We start from the raw sequence: 23,419 nt of genomic DNA, 5'->3' as shown, positions 1-23,419 counted from the left end.
ACAGACCACTAGCCAGACTAATAAAAAAGAAAAGAGAGAATAACCAAATAGATGCAACAAAAAGCAATAAAGGGAATATCACCACAGATTCCACAGAAATTCAAACCATCATCAGAGATTATTACAAACAACTCTATGCACATAAACTAGAAAATCTGGAAGAAATGGATAAATTCCTGGACAGTTGCCTCCTCCCAAGCCTAAACCAGGAAGAAGTCGAAACCCTGAATAGACCAATAACAACGTCTGAAGTTGAGGCAGCAATTGAGAGCCTACCACCCAGAAAAAGCCCAGGTCCAGATGAGTTCACAGCCGAATTCTACCAGACATACAAAGAGGAACTGGTACCATTCCTTCTGAAACTATTCCAAATAACCCAAAAAGAGGGAATCCTTCCCAAATCATTTTATGAGACCAACATCATCCTGATACCAAAACCCGGCAGAGACTCAACAAGAAAAGAAAACTACAGGCCAATATCCATGATGAACATAGATGCAAAAATCTTCAATAAAATACTGGCAAGCCGATTGCAACAGCACATCAAAAAGCTTATCCACCATGATCAAGTAGGATTCATCCCTGGGATGCAAGGCTGGTTCAACATACACAAGTCTATAAATGTAATTCACCACATAAACAGAACCAAAGACAAAAACCACATAATTATCTCAATTGATGCAGAGAAGGCCTTCGACAAAATTCAACAGCGCTTTATGCTAAAAACCCTCAATAAACTAGGTATTGATGGAACGTATCTCAAAATAATAAAAGCTATTTACCACAAACCAACAGCCAATATCATACTGAATGGGCAAAAACTGGAAGCATTCCCTTTGAAATCTGGCACTAGACAAGGATGCCCTCTCTCACCACTCCTATTCAATATAGTACTGGAAGTTCTAGCCAGAGCAATCAGGCAAGAAAAAGAAATAAAGGGTATTCAATTAGGAAAGGAGGAAGTCAAATTGTCTCTATTTGCAGACAACATGATTGTATATCTAAAAGACCCCATCGTTTCATCCCAAAATCTCCTGAAACTGATAAACAACTTCAGCAAAGTCTCAGGATACAAAATCAATGTGCAAAAATCACGAGCATTCCTATACACCAATAACAGACTTAAAGAGAGCCAAATCAAGGACGAACTGCCATTCACAATTGCTACAAAGAGAATAAAATACCTAGGAATACAACTAAACAAGGAACGTAAAGGACCTCTTCAAGGAAAATGTGGCACATATACACCATGGAATATATGCAGCCATCAAAAACGATGAGTTTGCATCCTTTGTAGGGACATGGATGAACCTGGAAACCATCATTCTCAGCAAACTGACACAAGAACACAAAATCAAACACTGCATGTTCACATGGACACAGGGAGGGGAGCACTATACACTGGGGTCTGTTGGGGGGAGTCGGGGGGGACAGCGGGGGGTGGGGAGTTGGGGAGAGATAGCATGGGGAGAAATGCCAGATATAGGTGAAGGGGAGGAAGGCAGCAAATCACACTGCCACGTATGCACCTATGCAACAATCTTGCATGTTTTTCACATGTACCCCAAAACCTAAAATGCAATAAAAAAAAATACTTGAATATGTAGGTCTGTTGCTTAACAGAACAAGGCTATGAGCTTGATAATATCTCTATCTTAAAGCCAGGAGACTGAGTCAAAGAGGTTAATTTACTTAGCAAAGTAAATTTACAATAGATGGCAGATGGGGCATTCGAAGTCATGCATTTTGTCCTTCTTGCTTTAAACAGCTGTAGTGAGTTTTTAAAACAAATGCCTAGAAAATCTTCTAAGCATTCAAAGCTTTTTTTGTGGAAAAAATCTGTATTAGAGTATCTTTCTATCATCAAAAAAAACCATGCTTGAGAAAAAGAAGAGTCTAGAAGAAGTTTCAAAGTTAATGTATACTGACATTTCACCTATGTCTCACCTATTCTCTTTCAAAATATGGATTCCTTGCCCTAGAGTCAACACACATGTTACAAACGTAGGCTTTGGGTGGGATCTGGGAGACATGCAGACCTTGGCAACTCTGGAGTCTGCAGATTCTAATTCCTATCAAACAAACCACGTTTGTTTGAAAAAAAAATTATTAATAATTAAGAAATAATCAGAGCAGAACTGAAGGAGATAGACACACAACAAAACCCTTTAAAAAACTCCATGAATCCAGGAGCTGGTTTTTTGAAAAATATTAACAAAATAGACTGTTAGCCAGACTAATAAGAAAAAAGAATCAAATAGACACAATAAAAAAATGATAAACAGGATATCACCACTGATCCCACAGAAATACAAACTATCATCAGAGAATACTATAAACATCTCTACACAAATAAACTAGAAAATCTAGAATAAATGGATAAATTCCTGGACACATACACCCTATGTGTTAAAAGCCTACCAATCAAAAAAGCGCAGGACCAGATGGATTCACAGCCAAATTATACCAGAGGTACAAAGAGGAGCTGGTACCATTCCTTCTGAAACCATTCAAACCAATAGAAAAAGAAGGACTCTTCCCTAATTCATTTTATAAGGCCAGCATCATCCTGATACCAAAACATGGCAGAGTCACAACAAAAGAAGAAAATTTCAGGCCATTAACCCTGATGAACATCGATGTGAAAATCCTCAATAAAATACTGGCAAACTGAATCCAGCAGCACGTTAAAAAGCTTATCCACTATGATCAAGTTGGCTTCATCCCTGGGATGCAAGGCTGGTTCAACATATGCAAATCAATAAATGTAATTTATCACATAAACAGAACCAATGACAAAAATCACATGATTATCTCAATAGATGCAGAAAGGGCCTTCAATAAAATTCAACACCCCTTTATGCTAAAAACACTCAATAAACTAGGTATTAATGGAATGTATCTCAAAATAATGAGAGCTATTTGTGACAGACTCACCACCAATATCATACGGAATGGGCAAAAGCTGGAAGCATTCCCTTTGAAAACCAGAACAAGACAAGGATGCCTTCTCTCAGCACTCCTGTTCAACATAGTATTGGAAGTTCTGGCCAGGGCAATCAGGCAAGAGAAAGAAATAAAGCGTATTCAAATAGAAAGAGAGGAGGTCAAATTGTCTCAGTTTGCAGATGACATGACTGTATATTTAGAAGACCCCATTGTCTCAGCCCAAAAACTCCTGAAGCTGATAAGCAACCTCAGCAAAGTCTCAGGATACAAAATCAATGTGCAAAAATCACAAGCATTCCTGTACACCAGTAATAGATAAACAGAGAGCCAAATCATGAGTTAACTGCCATTCACAATTGCTACAAAGAGAATAAAATACCTGAAAATACAACTTAAAAGGAATGTGAAGGGCTTCTTTAAGGAAAACTACAAACCACTAAGGAAATAAGGAAATAAGAGAGAACACAAATGGAAAACATTCTATGCTCATGGATATGAAGAATCAATATCGTAGAAGTGGCCATACTGTCCAAAGTAATTTATAGATTCATTGCTATTCCCATCAAGATACCATTGACTTTCTTCAGAATTAGAAAAACTGCTTTAATTTTATATGGAACCAAAAAAGAGCCTGCATAGTCAAGACAATCCTAAGCAAAAAGAACAAAGGTGGAGGCATCATGTTATCTGACTTCAAACTATACTACAAACCTACAGTAACCAAAACAGCATGGTACTGGCACCAAAACAGACACATAGACCAATGGAACAGAAGAGAGACCACAGAAATAACACCACACATCTACAACCATCTGATCTTTGACAAACCTGACAAAAACAAGCAGTAGGGAAAGGATTTTCTATTTAACAAATGGTGTTGGGAAAACTGGCTAGCCATATGCAGAAAACTGAAACTGTACCACTTCCTTACACCTTATACAAAAGCTAACTCCAGATGAATTAAATACTTAAATGTAAGGCCTAAAACCATAAAAACCCTAGAAGAAAATCTAGGCAATACCATTCAGTACATAGGTATGGACAAAGACTTCATGACTTAAAACACCAAAAGCAATGGCAACAAAAGCCAAAATAGATATATGATCTAATTAAACTAAAGAGCTTCTGCATAGCAAAAGAAACTATCGTCAGAGTGAACAGGCAACCTACAGAATGGGAGAACATTTCTGCAATCTATCCATCTCACAAAGGGCTAATATCCAGAATCTAAAGGACCTTAAACAAATTTACAAGAAAAAAAAAAAAGTGGGTGAAGGATATGAACAGACACTTCTCAAAAGAAGATAATTATGAGGCCAACAAACATATGGAAAAAAGCTCATCATCACTGGTCATTAGAGAAATGCAAATCAAAACCCCAATGAGATACTATCTCATGCCAGTTAGAATGGCAATTATTAAAAAGTCAGAAAACAACAGATGCTGGAGAGGATGTGGAGAAATAGGAACACTTTTACACTACTGGTGAGAATGTAAATTAGTTCAACCATTGTGGAAGACAGTGTGGCAATTCCTCAAGGATCTAGAACCAGAAATACCATTTGACACAGCAATCCTATTACTGGGTATATACACAAAGGATTATAAATCATTCTATAAAGACACATGCATATTTACATTTATTGCAGTACTGTTCACAACAGCAAAGACTTGGAACTAACCCAAATGCTCATCAGTGATAGACTGGATTAAAAAAAATGTGGCACATATACACCATCGAATACTATGCAGCTATAAAAAAGAATGAGTTCGTGTCCTTTGCAGTGACATGGATGAAGCTGGAAACCATCATTCTCAGCAAACTGACCTCATGTTCTCACTCATAAGTGGGAGTTGAACAATGAGAACATATGGGCACAGGGCAGGGAACATCACACACCAGGGCCTGTTGGGGAGTGGAGGCAAGGGGAAGGATAGCATCAGGAGAAATATCTAATGTAAAGGACAGGTTGCTGGGTGCAGCAAACCACCATGGCACATATATACCTGTATAGCAAACCTGCACATTCTACACATGTGTCCCAGAACTTAAAGTATAATTTTTTTAAAATATGTTTTTCAAGGCATATGCTACTAATATCTGATACAACCTCATGACAAGTACTGGATAAGGGGAAGGCAGTGCAAGAATAGACTTAGACAAGCACTGCCTGATATTGCTAAAGGATATTACATCTGAGACATTAACCTTCAATGTGCATCTGTTCTGTGAGTGGACATTCAGGAAAGTACAGGTTATTCACATCTTGGATATAGGTAGGTTCATAACCAATTTATTACAGTTGAGAGGTATCAGGAGGACTGTATATGTACTTTAAACCTACACAGACCTGTATAGCTGGAACAGTTTGATAAATATTGAACCACTTGCCTATTGGATAGTGATTAGCTACTGGCCCTGCCACCTAGATCCCTTCTCTGAACTCTCACCAATAGCTAAAAGCTCAGACAACAAGGAGCTTCCACAACCCTATTCCAGGCCATGGCCAGCATGTGCTATGATTGGGTAGTGTCCATGACATATTCATTATTTTTTAAAATATCCCCCTTACCCAGGAGACCCCTGAAGAATACCTGGAGCCTGGCAGGACCTTCACTCTGTGCACATGATGTCATTGGCAGCTTTCCATTCTAAGGGGAACATTAGGGAATCTACGAGCTTCAGCCTCCAGCAGAGAGCATGGTCTGTTGCCTTATGGTCCCTGTAGCCATCTTTGCCCAGAGAAGCCTGTCTTTACCTGTCTATTGGCACCTTTTCATCAACCACATAATTGTCCTACTGGGGCATGCCCCTGCATAGGATGAGACCCACTTGAGGGGAAAACACTGACGAACTTCGTTAAGACACAGTAAAACCCTTCAGGCTTTGGTACCCTGGGCCAGTGCTTCAGAGTAAGAGGGGAAACATTCTACTTAGGAAGAGAGTGAGGAGTTGAGGTTCCCTAGGAAAAATCCCAGAAAGGTCAGGGAGCAGAAGAGAGATTTGGGAGAAGAAAACTATTGAAAGAGGTTTGTTTGCCATGAAAAATGCAACATAGATTCTCTACTTTTCTCCTTATGAAATATTTTACTGAATACAAAAGTCTATATTGCTCACTAATGCTTGTGCAATGACTAGTTTTGCAATCAGAGTAGGTACCAGTGAAAAAAGTAGGGGCTATCTGTGTGGATACTGTAGCAACTAGGAGATGATAGGACGGCTGGTATCACAACTATAGTGCCTGAATTCATTTAGAAATTCACTTATTTATTAGTTATTTGTTTGTAACTTTCTCATACTATCAGGTAGAGTCATGCTAATCAGTCTATAGCATCAGGAATGAATGTTCTTTGTTATTTAAAAATCTTAATCAGCTGAACTTGTGGCAATTGTTAATCTTTTAAGAGTTAACAAGTATCAATCTAAAGTAACTGTATTTGCATTTGAGTATGTCCAATCATTCTCATTCTTCCCTTCTTATGGCCACAGCCATTCAGCCATTTTCTTGTCCCAGGCAGATGATGCTCTGACTCCAAGATACAGAGGTGGAGGTGAGATTGTGAGGGCTAAAGGTCTCTCTGCTGTACCATTCCAGATGTGCTAAATTTCATAATTGAATGAGAACATATGGGTACAGGGCAGGGAACATCACACACCGGGGCCCGTCATGGGGTGGGGGGCAAGAGGAAGGTTAGCATTAGGAGAAATACCTAATGTAGATGACAGGTTGATGGATGCAGCAAACCACCATGACACAGGTATACCTGTGTAGCAAACATGCACGTTCTGCCCTTGTATCAGATTGTTGAATGTTTTTTGATTGAATGGTTTTTGTTCTAAACTAGAAACAAGAGTAACAAAGGACTATTTTATTTCTTCCTAAAGAAAATCTTACCTATACAAAGCCTGATTCCTACTGAGCCTAGAGTAAGTCATTGTTTGGCTAGAAAGAGTATTCAAGAGGGCTGGCACTTATTTTTACAAGTATACATCTAAAACACCTATTAAGTTTATTGTACTTAGCCTCAAAAACTTTCAAATGTCCCGTGTCTTGCTCTAACCAATGCCCATCTTTCTTCACTCATGAAATGTAGAAATAGAACAATAAAAGGTGAATTTTATAATACCCATTTTGCAACCACCAGATATTGGAAGGGGTACAGTAAATTATTAATATAATGACAGACAATTTTGTAGGTTATATTTTGGTAAAATGTGTTTTCTGAGGAAATTATCCCTTTTATTTACATTTCTTGTTGTTGGTTGTTTGTTGACACAGGGTCTTGGTCTGTTGCCCAAGGTGGAGTGCTTACTGCAGCCTCAAACTCCCAGGGACAAGCGATCCTCCTACCTTCTCAGCCTCCCAAGTAGCTGGGTATATAGACACTTGCCACCACACCTGGCTAATTTTTTTTTTTCCCCTGTAGAGACAGAGTTTTGCCAAGCAATTGCCTGCCTCAGCCTCCCAAAGTGTTGGGACTACAGCCGTGAGCCATTGAACCTGGCTCAAGGTCACTTATAGTATTCTCTATTATTTTTATTTGATGAATCTGCATTTACAGCACTTTCTCATTGCTAACACTGGTCATTTGAATCTTTGTTCTTTTGTTCTTCAGCAGATTTGCTAACAATTTTTCTATTTGAAATGTATTTCAAAAACCAATTTTTTGTTTGGTTGGTCTCTACGACTGCTTTTGTTTTCTATTTCATCAGTTTATCCTCTCATCTTTATTATGACTTGCCTTCTTCGTTTTTATTTTTTGTAGTAGTTCTTTTTCTAAATTCTTGGTTTAGACATATAACTTATCAAGTTTCCATATTTGTGCTTTTGCAACATGAGCATTCAAGGTCATGAATGGCTCTCTTTGAAATGTTATATTTAATTGTGATTTGGGTCTAATTTCTCTACATTGACTCCTTTAACCTGCAAGTTATTTAAAAGTCTGTTTTTAATTTCTAAATGTAGATAGTTTTGTCATTCATTGTTAAATTTAACTAAATCATAATCAGAGATCATTTGACATCAATTCTCTAACATTTGTTGAAGCTTGTTTTGTAATCTGGTATTGGGTCAATTTTTGTAAACATTCTATGTATGCTGCTTGGGAAGAAGGTCTGTTTAGTCTTTCAATTACTGAGATGTAATTGAAGATTTATCATTTGCAATCCTTATGATATTGTCAATTTTGCCATATATATTTTGAGGCTGTTGTGTCAATGTTGGGTGCATTCAGATTATTAGTATTTATATCTTCCTGGTAAATTGGATGGTTCTTCAGTATATAAGTGCATACATACGTATGTGTTTATACATTTATATTCATATATGTTCACTGTATATAGTGATATATACTGCTGTATTATTCTTAAAAATGGTTTTGCCCTAACGTTTTGTTGCTATTAATATAGCTGTGCCAGCATTTTTCTTTAGTATTTTAATAATTTATATTTTTTCATTGTTTCATTTTCAGCCATTCTAGTTTTATATTCCTCTGGTAACCAGCGTGTAAAAGGATTATTTTTATTCAACATACATGTTCTTTCACCTAGAGAATGTAATCCTTTTTTGTTTACTATGCTTGCTGCTATATTTCCTTATTTCTTTTCTATGCATTTTTGTTTTCTGCTTTGTAGATACCTTACACCCCTTTAAGTCCCTTTACCCTTCCCCTGTTGATAATATAATTGTCTTAAATATTTTATCTACATACTTTGAGAACCACATCAAAATATCTTCAAATATTTCAAGATTTCCTCATTTATCATTTCCTCTTTGTTTTGGAAACTTCCTCTGGCCATTTTTTAAGATACCAAAAAACTAGTATCTGAAAATCTCAGGTTTCTAATTCTGCTATATGTTGAATCTGTTAGCTTTCACATATGGTGGCTTGATTGCTCACGTGTTTTGTAATTTTTTTATCATGAACTCTTCTTCTGTAAGACTTTAGATGTAAGAACTATGAGCGCACTGGCTTCAGGATGCGTCTTTCTCGATCTGGAGAGGTTTTGCATTTATTACTACAAAATGCTTCCTTATATAATTTTGCAGGTGTGTACATTTCTTTTTCAATCCCTACTCTTTAGCTGAGGCTATTGCCCTTTGAAGGTTCTAGTTTTATGCTACAGTGGCCATTCCAATTACCAACTTTGGGCCCAAAAACTCAATTCTGTTCCTTGTGTGGTTATGACAGACATCTACAACTTTTAACCAGTACTGCCATCATATCGCCTCACATGCTTACAGCTCTAGTTGGCATTTCCTTTGTTTCAGACTCCTGAGGATTTCCTTTTATTTCTGGACATTTCACTCTACTGCCAAAGGGGTGTTTGTTATATTTTATTCAGCATTTTCTAGCTATATTAGAGTGGGGGAGAGTCCCAGTTATCTAATTCTCTGTATTGCTACAAATGTAAGTCCCAGGACAAGTTTGTCATTACTCCTCTGAAATTTTATGATGATCTAATTTGGTGGGGGTCTGTTTTCATTCACTGTGAACTCAACAGCCCCTTTCAATTTGGAAATTCATGTTTTTCAGTTCTGAAAATTTTTCTTTTTTTCTTTTTTTTGCTGCTAAAACAATCTTTATTTTTCACCTTAAAATCAGCAGAATATCAATCTACAATCAATAATACAATGTTGCCTGGAGGCATCTCTTGCTTCAAATTTGTTTCACAAATCTGCGGCAGGTAATTTATACCCAGTCAGTAAGACATGTTTCAAAAGCCACTTTTCCCTCCCAACAGGCAGCCCTGGTCTAATTTACAATTGGATAAGAACTGGAAAACTATGCATACCTGAGTTAAATGTAACTTGTAATAGGATATTTTTTATTGCACTTTAGGTTTTGGGGTACATGTGAAGAACATGCAGGATTGTTGCATAGGTACATACATGGTAATGTGGTTTGCTGCCTCCATCCCTGTCACCTATATCTGGCATTTCTCCCCATGTTATCCTTCCCCAACTCCCTATCCCCCACTGTCCCTTCCCTAGTCCCCCACCACAGACCTCAGTGTGTGATGCTCCCCTCCCTGTGTCCATGTGTTCTCATTGTTCAACACCCACCTATGAGTGAGAACATGCGGTGTTTGATTTTCTGTTTTTGTGTCAGTTTGCTGGGAATGATGGTTTCCAAGTTCATCCATGTCCCTACAAAGGACACTAACTCATCGTTTTTTATGGTTGCATAGTATTCCATGGTGTATGTGTACCACATTTTCCTTGTCCAGTCTATCATCAATGGGCATTTGGGTTGGTTCCAGGTCTTTGCTATTGTAAACAGTGTTGCAATGAACATATGTGTGTATGTGTCTTTATAAAAGAATGATTTATAATCCTTTGCATATATACCCAGTAATGGGATTGCTGAGTCAAATGGAATTTCTATTTCTAGGTCCTTGAGGAAGCGCCACACTGTCTTCCACAATGGTTGAACTAATTTACACTCCCACCAACAGTGTAAAACTGTTCCTGTTTCTCCACATCCTCTCCAGCATCTGCTGTCTCCAGATTTTTTAATGATCACCATTCTAACTGGTGTGAGGTGGTATCTCAATGTGGTTTTGATTTGCATTTCTCTAATGACCAGTGATGATGAGCATTTTTTCGTATGTTTGTTGGCCTCATATATGTCTTCTTTTGAAAAGTGTCTATTCATATCCTTTGCCCACTTTTGAATGGGTTTGTTTGTTTTTCTTGTAAATCTGTTTTAGTTCTTTGTAGATTCTGGATATAAGTCCTTTGTCAGATGGGTAGATTGCAAAAATTTTTCTCATTTTGTTGATTGCTGGTTCACTCTAATGATTGTTTCTTTTGCTATGCAGAAGTTCTGGAGTTTAATTAGATCCCATTTGTCTATTTTGGTTTTTCTTGCCAATGCTTTTGGTGTTTTAGTTATGAAGTCCTTGCCTATGCCTGTGTCCTAAATTGTTTTGCCTAGGTTTTCTTCTAGGGTTTATATGGTATTAGGTCTTATGTTTAAGTCTTTAATCCATCTGGAGTTAATTTTAGTGTAAGGTGTCAGGAAGGGGTCCAGTTTCTGCTTTCTACACACTGCTAGCCAATTTTCCCAACATCATTTATTAAACAGGGAATCCTTTCCCCATTGCTTGTTTTTGTCATGTTTGTCGAAGATCAAGTGGTTGTAGATGTGTCGCGTTGCCTCCGAGGCCTATGTTCTGTTCTGTTGGTCTATGTCTCTGCTTTCGTACCAGTACCATGCTATTTTGATTACTGTAGCCTTGTAGAATAGTTTGAAGTGAGGTAGTGTGATGCCTCCAGCTTTGTTCTTTTTGCTTAGAATTGACTTGGCTGTGCAGGCTCTCTTTTGGTTCCATGTGAAGTTTAAGGTGGTTTTTTCCAGCTCTGTGAAGAGGGTCATAGGTAGCTTGATGGGGCTAGTGTTGAATGTATAAATTACTTTGGGCAGTATGGCCATTTTCATGATATTGATTCTTCCTAACCATGAGCATGGAATGTTTTTCCATCTGTTTGTGTCCTCTCTTATTTCGTTGAGCAGTGGTTTATAGTTCTCCTTGGAGAGGTCCTTTACATCCTTTGTTAGTTGTATTCCTAGGTATTTTATTCTCTTTGTAGCAATTGTGAATGGGAGTTTGCTCATAATTTGGCTCTTTTTAAGTCTGTTATTGGTGTATAGGAATTCCTGTGATTTCTGCACATTGATTTTGTATCCTGAGACTTTGCTGAAGTTGCTTATCGGTTTAAGGTGATTTTGGGCTGCGATGATGGGGTCTTCTAAATATACAACCATGTCGGCTGCAAATAGAGACAATTTGACTTCCTCCTTTCCTAATTGAATACTCTTTATTTCTTTTTCTTGCCTGATTGCTCTGGCTAGAACTTCCAATACTATATTGAATAGGAGTGATGAGAGAGGGCATCTTTGTCTAGTGCCAGATTTCAAAGGGAATGCTTCCAGTTTTTGCCCATCCAGTATGATATTGGCTGTGGGTTTGTCATAAATAGCTTTTATTATTTTGAGATACATTCCATCGATACCTAGTTTATTGAGAGTTTCTAGCATAAAGGGCTGTGAAGCTAATCAACTTGCTTTTATTTGATATCCCACCCTTCATTGCTACCTGGTTAGGTTTAAACTTTCTCTGATCAGTCATTTCTCATTCTCCTATTTCTTTTCTATCTTTATATTTTATTGCTCAGGTCTACAGTTTGTTTCACCAAAGATAACGTCAGAATTTCTCTTTTAAGGCCTCCTTGTTATTTTGGAACAAGATGGCATTATCTTTATTCCAACATTTTTTTTTTTTTTTGAAATAGGAAGTTCTGTCAATAGAGAAGAACATTAAGTTGGGATCCATTAAGTAGAAGTGAGTTAAAAGAACGTCTGTACTTGCAACTCTCCAAATCATGAGCATGTTCTTGTAGTGTCAAGTAAAAAAACAAATCTGGACTTACATAAGGAGAGACTATTGAAAAGGATTATTCCAAGAGTAGGAAAAGACTAGTCCCTTCTCTATTCCTCTCTCTTGCAATACTTTTTTTCAATAGTGTCTCCTTACACTTTTCGTCTTTCCTGTCCTTGGCAGAACATGCCAACATGAAGATCTACATATCTTAAAGATCAGGCAGAAAAGTGACTTTTAATAGGGAAGAATAATAAAGCTAGAAAGTGCCAGGTGTCAGGAAGTGTGATGAACAAGTGGCGGCAGTTTTATTGGACAGTGGATCAGAAACTGTCTTACCCTGAGGTTAGCTGACACTCAGGAGGGGGCATTACAGAGAGACCAAATGCCAGCTCAGGCTGAGGATGGGTAAAAATTTAGGGACATGGAGGAAGGAGAGAAGCTTAATTCAAGTTTGGTCAAATCCTGGTAGTATTATCTAGATTGCTTTCTGAGGCAAAGAATGGGAATCTGGAGGATCTATGTCTAGACTGGTCATAGGAAAACAGGGGGAAGGAATCAGCAGTCTTACCTGAGTCCTAGGGGAAACAATGGCCCCCTGCAGAAAGCCATTTCTGGGACACAGTGAAGCAGTGGAATTCATATAACTGCCTTCATCTTTCAGGATCACAGGGCTAAGGTTAATACCAATACTCCTAGTACATTCTCTCTTTCGTCTCTTCGATCCCTGACCAAACCAGCCTCTGCATGGAAGTCTCTGAATGGAGCCTCTCACTCCCACTCCCTTCACCTTTGCCTGGCCAACTCCTGCTTGTCATTTGGCATTATGCATAGGCAACACTCTCCTGGAAAGGTGTCCCAAACTACCTCTCAAAATACGTTGGAACGGTAGCATGTTCTCTCAGTAGATTAATCACACTGCACGTCATATCTGCTTAGCCCTTGAGGACAGAGCTGTGTCTTGCTCATTGTTGTACCCTCAGCACTTAGCTCAATGGCTGAAGCTCTGCAGGCTTTCAGTAAACAGTGAATAAAAGCGTGCTGGAGAAGGTGGGGGAGTTACCAAAGCTGTGACTTTTGGAAGTCAGCCTGTTCTCGCAGACAGCTGAGAGACAGAACCATCTCCGGATCCTCCGCACGTTCACAGAGTAATGATTCAGCAGCTTGATCATCCAGCCCTCCACCCTGGGGATTCTTCACTGGCTTTTCACATCAGCTGACAATTAATGTGAAGTAAAATGGAAGAAAAAACAGTTTGCTGATTTCCATTTCATCTTCTTAGCTATTTTGAAAAAGTGCTTTCAGCAAAGGGGTTGAAATTAACTTTTTAAAAATGGAGTAGTTATCTGGTTTAATATAACTGATCACTGAATGATGATACTGGCATTATATTATTGAGAGTCTTTTTTCTGACCTTCAAAGTACGGAGAAAAATATGGGTGAACTTGAGAAATTTTTTCAAGGGAAATGTAAACTTTTATACTCAAAAAAGCACATTGAGTCTGGCATTATTATAGAGTTTAAGGGGTACATGGGAATATGTAGTTCAACCTCTTTATTTGTAATTAAGAAAATTAAGGCTCTGAGATGTGACATCAACATTTAGACAGCACTAGGAAGAAACCATGTCTTTTGTTTCCCACGTTGGGAATTTTTTTTTCACTAAGCCAAAGATGAGTTTTATTTGTTTTTTGGTTAATACATAGAAGAATTTTTAAGCCGACATCTGAAAGAGGAAATGCATAACAAAATCTAAAATGATTCAGGTTTTCATTTCATCAAGCACTAGACCCCAGAAAAGAGCCAGAATTTTTAAATGTAAATGCAATATCATACTGTTGTTGAGAACATGAAATGGAATACTTCTGAATGTAGTAATCAAATATCATGGAGAGGTCATCAGTGTTAAAATTATAAGTCATCAAAAAAGAGTAGAGGATAATCTCTATTACTTGATGAGTTACAGCCCAGGAGCTCTTGTCTTCAAATGTACTTCTTAATGGGTCATGACAGGTGTTCTCTGATTATTTCCAACCATTCTACCTCGGAGCCAGGCTGAAAATGCTAACTTGAATTTCAGGTAGAGGATTATTTTAAGCTAGCAAAACATAGTGAAATATTTTTTCCCTTATCTAATAGATTTCCTGAGGGGCTGCTAAGTTCTCAAAACCTCTAATGTAGGAGTCAGAACCCTTTCGTTAGTACTTATAAGTCATCTAATGTTGACTTAGAGAGCAGAAACTAAGGTGATATTGACTCTTTTATATGAAAAGTGTAGTGATGTGTTCACGCTACAGAAAGATGCAGGGTGCCAAAGTCTGGTGTCATTGGCTTCCTAATTTCTCCCGCGTGGACCAGCACAGGCCTGCATCTTCTTCCCGAAGCCCCTAACTCACCTCCCAACCACTTGGCCTGATAGTGTTGGGAGTTCCCACCCATCCTCTGCCATACCATTAATTGTCACACAGCCTCAGGAGAATGGTGGTTATCCTGAAAAAAGGAAGAGCCAGCCTGGCATTAACACCTGGACTTTGGTACTCCTAGGAGGCTGCCCAGCTCCCACAGCTATACATCATGTTCCTCTGTTGAACATAAACCATTTCACAGAACAGCAACATTAGACAGCGCCACCCTATGTTCACCATGAAATAAGATAAGAACAAGACCATTGTGGTCATGTCTAAACACAGACCAAGAAAGAAAAAACATCATTGTCTATTTCAGAAAAATCACCAAGCTTACCCCTTTTCTGGCTAATGTCAGTGACTACTGCCTCTTTACCAATTATGGTTATAGACCCATTTTGTTTCTCCCACCTTCTAGATAAAATTATTAAAATATCAAAGGATAGAATTACTTTCCTTCATCACAATATTCAGTCCACAGAAAAACCTCAGTTCCTTAAACTCTCTGCAAATCTCCTAATGCAAATTCAAATCCCATAAGTCCTTTCTAAGTCCCTCTTACTGAGATTGCCTGTCATTTCCCATGTTCTGTTGCCCCCCCACCCCCCCAACTCCCATTGCAACAAGCTAATAAACCAACTTTTTTTTTTTTTTTTTACTGTCCTAAGCAGAGTGGTGAGGTGGGAGGGGAGGGAGGTCTGCATAAATTTAAGGGGTACAATTATAGTTTTGTTACATGGATACATTGCATTGTGGTGAAATTTGGGCTTTCAGTGTTACCATTATTCAAATAATGTACATTGTACCCATTAAGTAATTTCTCATGCCTCACTCCACCACCCTTCCACCTTTCCGGGTCTCCAATGTCTATTTTTTCACACTATGTTCTGTGTACACATTATTTAGCTCCAAATTATAAGTGAGAACATGCAATATTTAACTTTCTGTTTGAGATGTTTCGCTTAAGATAATGACCTATCTTGAGAGTCTTTGATTGATGGGCTTCAACAATCATTTCAGATTGGTGATGTATCAATTAGTAGTTCAGGGAAATGTTAAGAATCTTTTTCTTTTCCAACACATGTGCTTTGTTTTAATAAATGAGAGATACTATCCCATTATGGCAATCAGCATTCAGCCTTGAAGAGAGTTCAGAGGAAAACTTGGTCACCAAAATAGAGTTTTACCAGACCTTCTACCTTTACTAATGCTGTAGGAATAATACTTGCCTTATAATTAGTACTCAGGTTAGTAGCATTAATTTCTATTATATTGAAATTTATATTCTTAAGCAATGCCTTCATTTGGACTGGTCTAATTTTATTTCACTGTTGGGCCCCCACCAATTTTTATTGTTTCAATGCCTAATTAGTTGTTAGTTGATATGTTTTCATTTCTCTTTAATGACAAAACAACTAGAGCTTTAGTTGCCTAAATTTTCAGGGTCTTTTGTTGGAATTATTGGGACTATGCTTTAGGAAAGTGATAACTTGCAAATTACTTCTGTGGTTGTAAAGAAAGGATAGACCTAAGTAAAATTAGTCCCAGAATTTCAACAACCTACCAGATGTCTTTGGTTCACAGAAGACCATAATCTTCGGCCAAGTTTCACTGTCAGCAACCCACCAATATTTGAAATTCTGGCAAGTCATAAGTAGAGCAAGAACAAATAATACAGTGAAAAATAAGCATTTCTTAAACTGTATGACTACCGTGGCTGTTACAGTCATCAGAAAAGAATATAGCACTGTGACCTACAAAGCAGTATAGTCTAAGACTACACCTAAATGTAATTAAAAACTCAAAATTAAGGTCATGTAGGTTGAGAAATGGGATGAGTGGACAAAATTCAAGTAGATTCCTTATCAGTTCCATGGTAAGGGGAAGTAGGATTCAGAATCTAGAAATGCTCTAGAGAAATCTTGGAGAGAGGATATATTTAAAGAAAAAAATGTCAGTCCCTACTGTCATAGAGATAATGGGGGAAACAAATATTAACATGACAGTTGTAGCAGGTTGAATGGTGTCCTCAAAAAGACATGTTTGTGTCCTAACCGTATTCAAAACCTGTGAATGTGACCTCATTTGCAAAAAAGAATATTTTCAAATGTACTTAAGAATCTGGAGATGAGGTTGTCCTGGACTACGTAGCTAGGCTCTAAATCCAATGGCACAGGTACTTTCAAATGACAGAAGAGGAGAAGATACAGAAGAGAAGAAAATGCAAAGATGGCGGCATAAATTGGAGTGATATGGCCATAAGCCAAGGAATGCCTACGGCCACCAGAAGCTAGAAGAAGCTACTAAGAAATCTCCCCTAGAGCCTCTGGGGAAGCACAGCCTGGCCAACACCTTGATTTTGGACAACTGGACTCTAGAACTGCGACAGAATAGATTTCTGTTGTGTTAAGTCATCCTGTCTTTTGCAGTTTGTTTTGGCGGCCCTAGGAAACTCATAACAATTACTAATGCAAATGAGACATAATTAAAAGTTGTGGACTGTGAGAAAAAAAAAATTCTATGAAAGCAGGCAACAAACACGCCTTGACCTAAAACTTGGAGGTCAGAGAAGCTCTCCAAGAATCCATAGCAAAAGATCCTAAAAGAAGATTCAAGAAAGCTAAATGGCTGCAGACCAAAAAGAATTGTAAGAGTAAATAAGAGAAGGCAGTTTCCAGATATTGAACTAATATTGAATTGATATGACTATGTAAATTTAATCAAACACTAGTTGAAGACAAACTTGATATCAAGTTTTCTCACTCAGAATCCTATGATATGGCACATAAGTACCCTCCCTAACCCTTTTCCAAGCCAACAAAAAAAAATGAGAATAAATATAGAGCAGGAAAGTCCGCTACCGTGCTATTTTGGGCAGCTAGGAGGCCAGCCATCTGTTACCAAGTTGACAGAGCACCTTATGCATCTTCCCACATCCACATATAGGACTCGCCTTGAAGCTGCTGGAGGACACTGAAAGCAGCATCCCGTGATACCTGAACCAGGTGTGTAATTAGCCCTTGGCTAAAAGATAGGCAGGTGCTTCTCAGAAGTAATCCAGGCCAATAAGTAAGCACAGCACAAAAACCAGAAAGAGCCATGACATTAGTACTCAGTGAAATTATGACTATTTTTCATTGCAAAGAAATTTTTTTTAATTTTGAGTCATTTATCATTTAATGAATGCTCCAAGTCACCAGGACTGTTTTAAGTACTTTGTGTGTATGCATTCATTTAAGCCTAACAAATATATGAAAAATATGCTATTTGTTATCCCATTTCATAAATGAGGAAATTAGAAGTGCAGAGAACTAAGTAGATTGTCTATAGTCAAACAGCCTACAGTGGCAGAGCTGGGATTCAAACCCCAGTTGCCTGGCTATAGAATTCACACTCCTAATTATTGCATATTCTATAATCCCTCTAATCTCCAGGGTAATAGTAACAAAAATAACTACTAGTATTATAGGATTCCTTTGGTGCTGCTTCGTCAGCCAGAAATCTCTACAGCCGCTGTAACCTCTGCCCAGGGTCTCACTCAGGCTGCCAGGCCCACTCCACCCACTCAGCCCAGCAGGTTGCACTCAGCTTGTGCCCCAGCCTGGATCCTGTGCCCACCTGCTGCACCCACCACAGCCCACAGCTGGACCGGGGGTGCTGAAACTGGCTTCCACCTTGGGCGCCAGCACCTGGATGAGGGGAACGCAGTGGCACCCAAAAACTGGGAGAGGCCAGCAACCGCAGAGCCCCAAGGGTGTTACATCTCTTGCCCAGGGAGTCCCAAGATCTTAGCCCCCAGGAAGATCTTTAGCTTTCTCTTTTTCCTGCTAAAGAGAATGGGAGTGTGTAACAGCTTGCTCACTCCCATCGTGAATGGGATGTGTAATAGCTTGAATGGGAGTGTGTAACAGCTTGCTCACTCCCATTGCCTGCAGCTCAGCACAGAGCCATGTCACAACTTGTTCCGTCCCACACCTATAGCTCAGCGAACGGGGGCATGTAGCACCCAGTGGTTTTTCTTCATTCCCCTGGCTCAGTGAGCAGGAGCACGTACAGCTCTTTTTGCACCTGTCATTTGACGGGTTCCAGCTTCTCATCCCACGACCAAGAGGAATGAGGTACACAGACACCGAAGAGTGAGCAAGGCAGAGAAAAATTTTATTGAGCCACAGGAAACTCTCAACACCAGGGGGGACCCAAAGTGGGTAGCCTTCTGTGTGAGAGGGGGCCTGAAAGTGGGTAGCCATCTGTGAGGCTGAGTCTGGGCTTTTTATGGGCTCAGAATAGAGGAGTGCATGCTGATTGGTCCAGGGGCAGGCCCCACAAAAGCACCATTTAATTAGCTAAAAGGCATTGAGGAAGTTCTCGTTCAGATCGTGGACTCCACCCAGAACTGGCAGCTCAGTCTGTAGGCTTCACGCTGTCTTTTTCATGAGGGTCAGGTTTCACTGGGGACCTGTCCCTGTCTACCTAGGAATTTGTTTGTGACCTGCTGCTATCACTACTAACATTATTAAATATTGACCGATAAGGAAGATGTAATTATCATCTTCAATTTACCATATTGATCAATAAAGAAGATGTGATTATCATCTTCAATTTACCAAAGAAGAAAGCAAGGCCCAGAAAGTTAAGGAATTTGCCCAAAATCACAGAGATACTAAATGGGAGCCTAGATCAGATCCTACGGAGTCAGACTCCAGGGGCCATGGAATTCACCACCACTATAGTGGTTTCAAATTCAGCCATTTGACTTTGTGCTAGGAAACATTCCTACACTGTTTATGTTTTTCATTTATTTATTGCTTCCTACCCTCACGCCCTTAAAGCTATCTCTAGGTTTTAAGCTCTCTGAATAGGGACACAATCTCACCATGCTCTTCAACTTAACCATACGAAGTTGAACTCTGTCCTTACTCCATCCAGCCCTTCTTTTCATATGCTTCTCAAATAGCAGTAATAAGAAACAGTGATTATCTTTGGAGCTCCTCCTATGTGACAGATCCTCTGCTATTTTGTTCTATGATTCCAATTAATCCTCCAAGAAAACCTGTTGGGTATGTTTTTAAAATTATCCTCACAGTACACATGAGGATACTGAGGCCCAGAAATGTTAAAAAACCTCCCCAAAGTCACACAGCTGATGCTGCCAGAGCTAGGATTCCAGCCCATGGCTGTCAGAATAAGCATGACACTGAAATACCTCGGCCTCTTAAACATGTCTGTATATATGTGACTGGTAATATGTCAGGAAAGGAACACATGAGAACAGTCACCAGGTTCCTAGGCCAGAAGGCTCTACAAAGGAGTATCCTTTCCTGTGGAGTATCAGGTGGCTGCTTGCAGCAAAGACCTGTAATGGTGGCAAACAGCCTTGGATCATCCCAATAAGGTTCTTGATACTGTGTTATGTTATAGCCCAGAATCACACAGTTTTGCAGTTCAGAACTACTAATTACCTCATCCACATGTGATCAGGCCCTAAGGAAATGAATCTATACACAAGGGGCTTATTAGAACCTTGAAATGTCTGCATATTAACTTATGGGACAAATAACTCCACCAGAAGGACCAGAATGTGAGACCAACTGACCAGACTTCCCCAAATACTAGATCAGGAAGTTGGAAGATGCTTATTTTTCTAGCATATTCTCGAAAGACCCTGAAGACATATACCTGGTCAGTAAATAATGGGTACTCCGGTTAAGCGTGTCCTGTATCAGTCATTTTGTACCTGTGTAACCTTGGGAAAGTGACTTAGCCTATATGAACCTGATTCTTCTCCTTCATTAAATGTATCTACAATTAATTCCTCCTCAAAGATTAGAAATTTCTATTAAGTAGATGAAGCATTACAAATCTCAGATGATAATTGTTGTCCCGTATGTCTTATTTGGCATGTTCCTGCCACCACCCTGACTGAAATATGCATGCTACTGATTCAAGTTCCCTTTCCTTAAAATACAACTGGAGGAAAACTAATAATTCATTTCCTTTACTTTCCTAATATCACAACAAAATAGAATTCCTGATTTTGCAAATTCTTTTTTATCAGTTGCCCTTTAGGCCAACAGCTTTCTGAGGACATGTGAGTTTCCCAGGAAGCTTTCTCCAAACCTTGCTGTAGGGCATGTTTCATGGAACTTTCCTGTGGAGAAGCTGCTCTTTTCTATGGGATGAGGATTCTTATTTCAGCATGTACTCCAGAAAACAGCACTTTCAGACTCATCTCTAGAGTGGTAATTCATATTATTTTAGCTACCTGTGCCTCTCTGTCTTCTGAATACAGCACAATTTCCTCATCTCCACTGGCATTAAGGGGTGGTGGCAAACTATTATCCTTAATATCAAAAATCTGTCTCTGTGATGGGTTTAGAGGCAAGTCCCAAAGATTCTATCTTCTAAAGGATTAGAAAATCTAACATAAAAAGAAAAGTGAAAGATACCAACATACTTTATCTTATAAAGGCAAAAAACCAGCTGTTCCTCACTGAAGAGCAGAAACACACACACACACACACACACACACACAGAGAGAGAGAGAGAGAGAGAGAGAGAGAGAGAGAGAAACTATGCTGCAATAGAAGGGATTAAGAAACATGCCTGAAAATCTTGTTAAATGTGAATGAGTTCAATTAGGATATTGTTGACTCTCCTCTATTTGGAGACTTAAAAAATGTGGTTTAGACACACCTACTGGGGACAGTTTGGTACGGTCCTAGATGTGTCCTTGCCCAAGGGCTGACAGATGGATTGAATGACCTCTCAGCATCCCTTCCAGCCTCGCACTTCTGTTGTGCGCTGATTGTTGGACTGGCATGTTAGCTGAGTCAGATTTGCCCTTGTAAGTGAGTGGACGAGTCATCTGCATGAAAGAAAACAGGTACTCTTTGTCCCCAAAGTAAAAGCCTCTCTACCCTGTTCCAGATTAAATTATAGCATTAGAGGTTTATTTCCCTGAGTCACAAAGTATTTTTGGTCTTCTAGAGTTCCTAACAGAAAGCAGGCACTGAGACTTAAGTGAAGATAAAGTAACTAAACTTTATCAGATAAGGGCTTAGCAGAGATCAAGGCCCTGCAGCATCCTCCAAGGCTGGAGATGCAGGAAGAGCGAGGCCCAGAACAGTCAGGGGTAGACAGAGGCAGGACTGTGAAGACAAACTGTGCCTAATTAGAAATGATGCTCCAAGCTCCTGCAGAGATAGGGCTCTCCTCCCTCCCATCTGCATTCCATCATGCCTCTGATGAAGGCCAAGCTCCTACCACGTACAGAGCACTGGCTAAGACACTGAGGAGACTATAGTAAGGAAACAGATGTGGCTTCTGCCTTCCTGCAAAATACTGAACATGTAGTGAATTACTAAATAGGGGGAGGTCTACACTCATGCAACAAATAGCGAGTGACTAATCTACACAAGGAACTGTTCCAGGATGGGTGGTAACCAAATGGGCAAACCCTTCGCCTTCCCAGAGCTTACATTATGGCAAGAGGAAGTTACATCATGAAAGAAGCAACAGGTACTCTATGAACTATGACAAGGAGATCTACCCTAGCAGCCAAGTCTTCCTTGAAAAGGGATGTTTCTATTGACAAGTGAAGGCTGAATAAGAATTGGAGAAAGGCATGTGTTGGGGGAAGATCAGGCACCTAGAGAATGTTCCATTTAGGTGGAGCGTGGTGGCTCACGCCTGTAATCCCAGCACTTCAGGAGGCCAAGGAGGGCAGATCACTTGAGGTCAGGAGTTTGAGACCAGCCTGGCCAACATGGTGAAACCCTGTTTCTCTTAAAAAAAAAAAAAAAAAAAAATACAAAAATTAACTGTACCTGGTTGTGTGCACCTGTAATCCCAGCTACTCGAGAAGCTGAGACAGGAGAATCGCTTGAACCCCAGAGGTGGAGATTGCAGGATACTGAGATCACGCCACTGCACTCCAGCCTGGGTGACAGAAAAAGACTCCATCTCAAAAAAAAAAGACCAGGAATGAGAGAATGTTCCATCTAAAATTACCAAACACTGCCCAGCTTGTGTGGTAGGATGAAGTGTGATTTATATCCTTTTTTTCTTACAGTTATTCAAGTATCTGCATGGCAAACAATTTTAAAACAATATCAAAATTATATATAAACTATTTCATCTCATTTTTACCTTGCAGCTTTAATATATTGGTCTTCAAACTATTACTTGCAAATTATCACCAAATTCTACATGGATATGATATAATTTGGAAACTCAAAATTCAAAATCAAATAGGAGTTTTACCCTGATGATGCAAGCATTAAGTCTAATTCCAAAATATGTTCGGTGTTACTCTATGCAAACAAAAGAATGTGTTTGACATCATGACACAGATTTTTCCCCACCTACGTTGGATGTGAATTATAGGTTGGTTCCTGCACTACAGGTGGACCTGTGGCAGCCCAGCAGTATCTCCTATGTATCAGAGGGAACAGTTACTGATGTCCATATACCCCAAAGTGGTTCCCGAGCCCTGTTAGCCTTCTTACAGGAAGCCAGCATCCAGTACAAGTAAGCATTCCTTTTCACTTGCTATAAAATGTATTCGTACTAAACTGAACCAAATGGTAGTTGTATTTAGGTTATTTATCAAGCAATTACAGCAGTGTTTGGGAACAATTTTTCATATGGGGAAAACTGATATGAATATATATTCACCTTG

The 23,419-nt window shown here is 39.2% G+C and overlaps 1 protein-coding gene across 1 annotated transcript in view; it reads left to right on the top strand.

Moving 5' to 3' along the window:
* Positions 1-23,419, top strand: part of CPA6 (carboxypeptidase A6) — a 315,399-nt gene that overhangs the window by 206,099 nt on the left and 85,881 nt on the right. Inside the window, exon 3 of the mRNA XM_012463663.2 lies at positions 23,144-23,268. Within this exon, the coding sequence (XP_012319086.2) occupies positions 23,144-23,268 (125 nt within the window). The remainder of the gene's footprint in view (positions 1-23,143; positions 23,269-23,419) is intronic.

Source organism: Aotus nancymaae, unplaced genomic scaffold (assembly GCF_030222135.1).
Source record: "Aotus nancymaae isolate 86718 unplaced genomic scaffold, 86718_ANA_hifiasm-v0.15.2.pri h1tg000036l, whole genome shotgun sequence".
NCBI lineage: Eukaryota > Metazoa > Chordata > Mammalia > Primates > Aotidae > Aotus > Aotus nancymaae.
The sequence above is the reverse complement of the archived record's forward strand: the minus strand, read 5'-3'. Positions and strand labels throughout refer to the sequence as shown.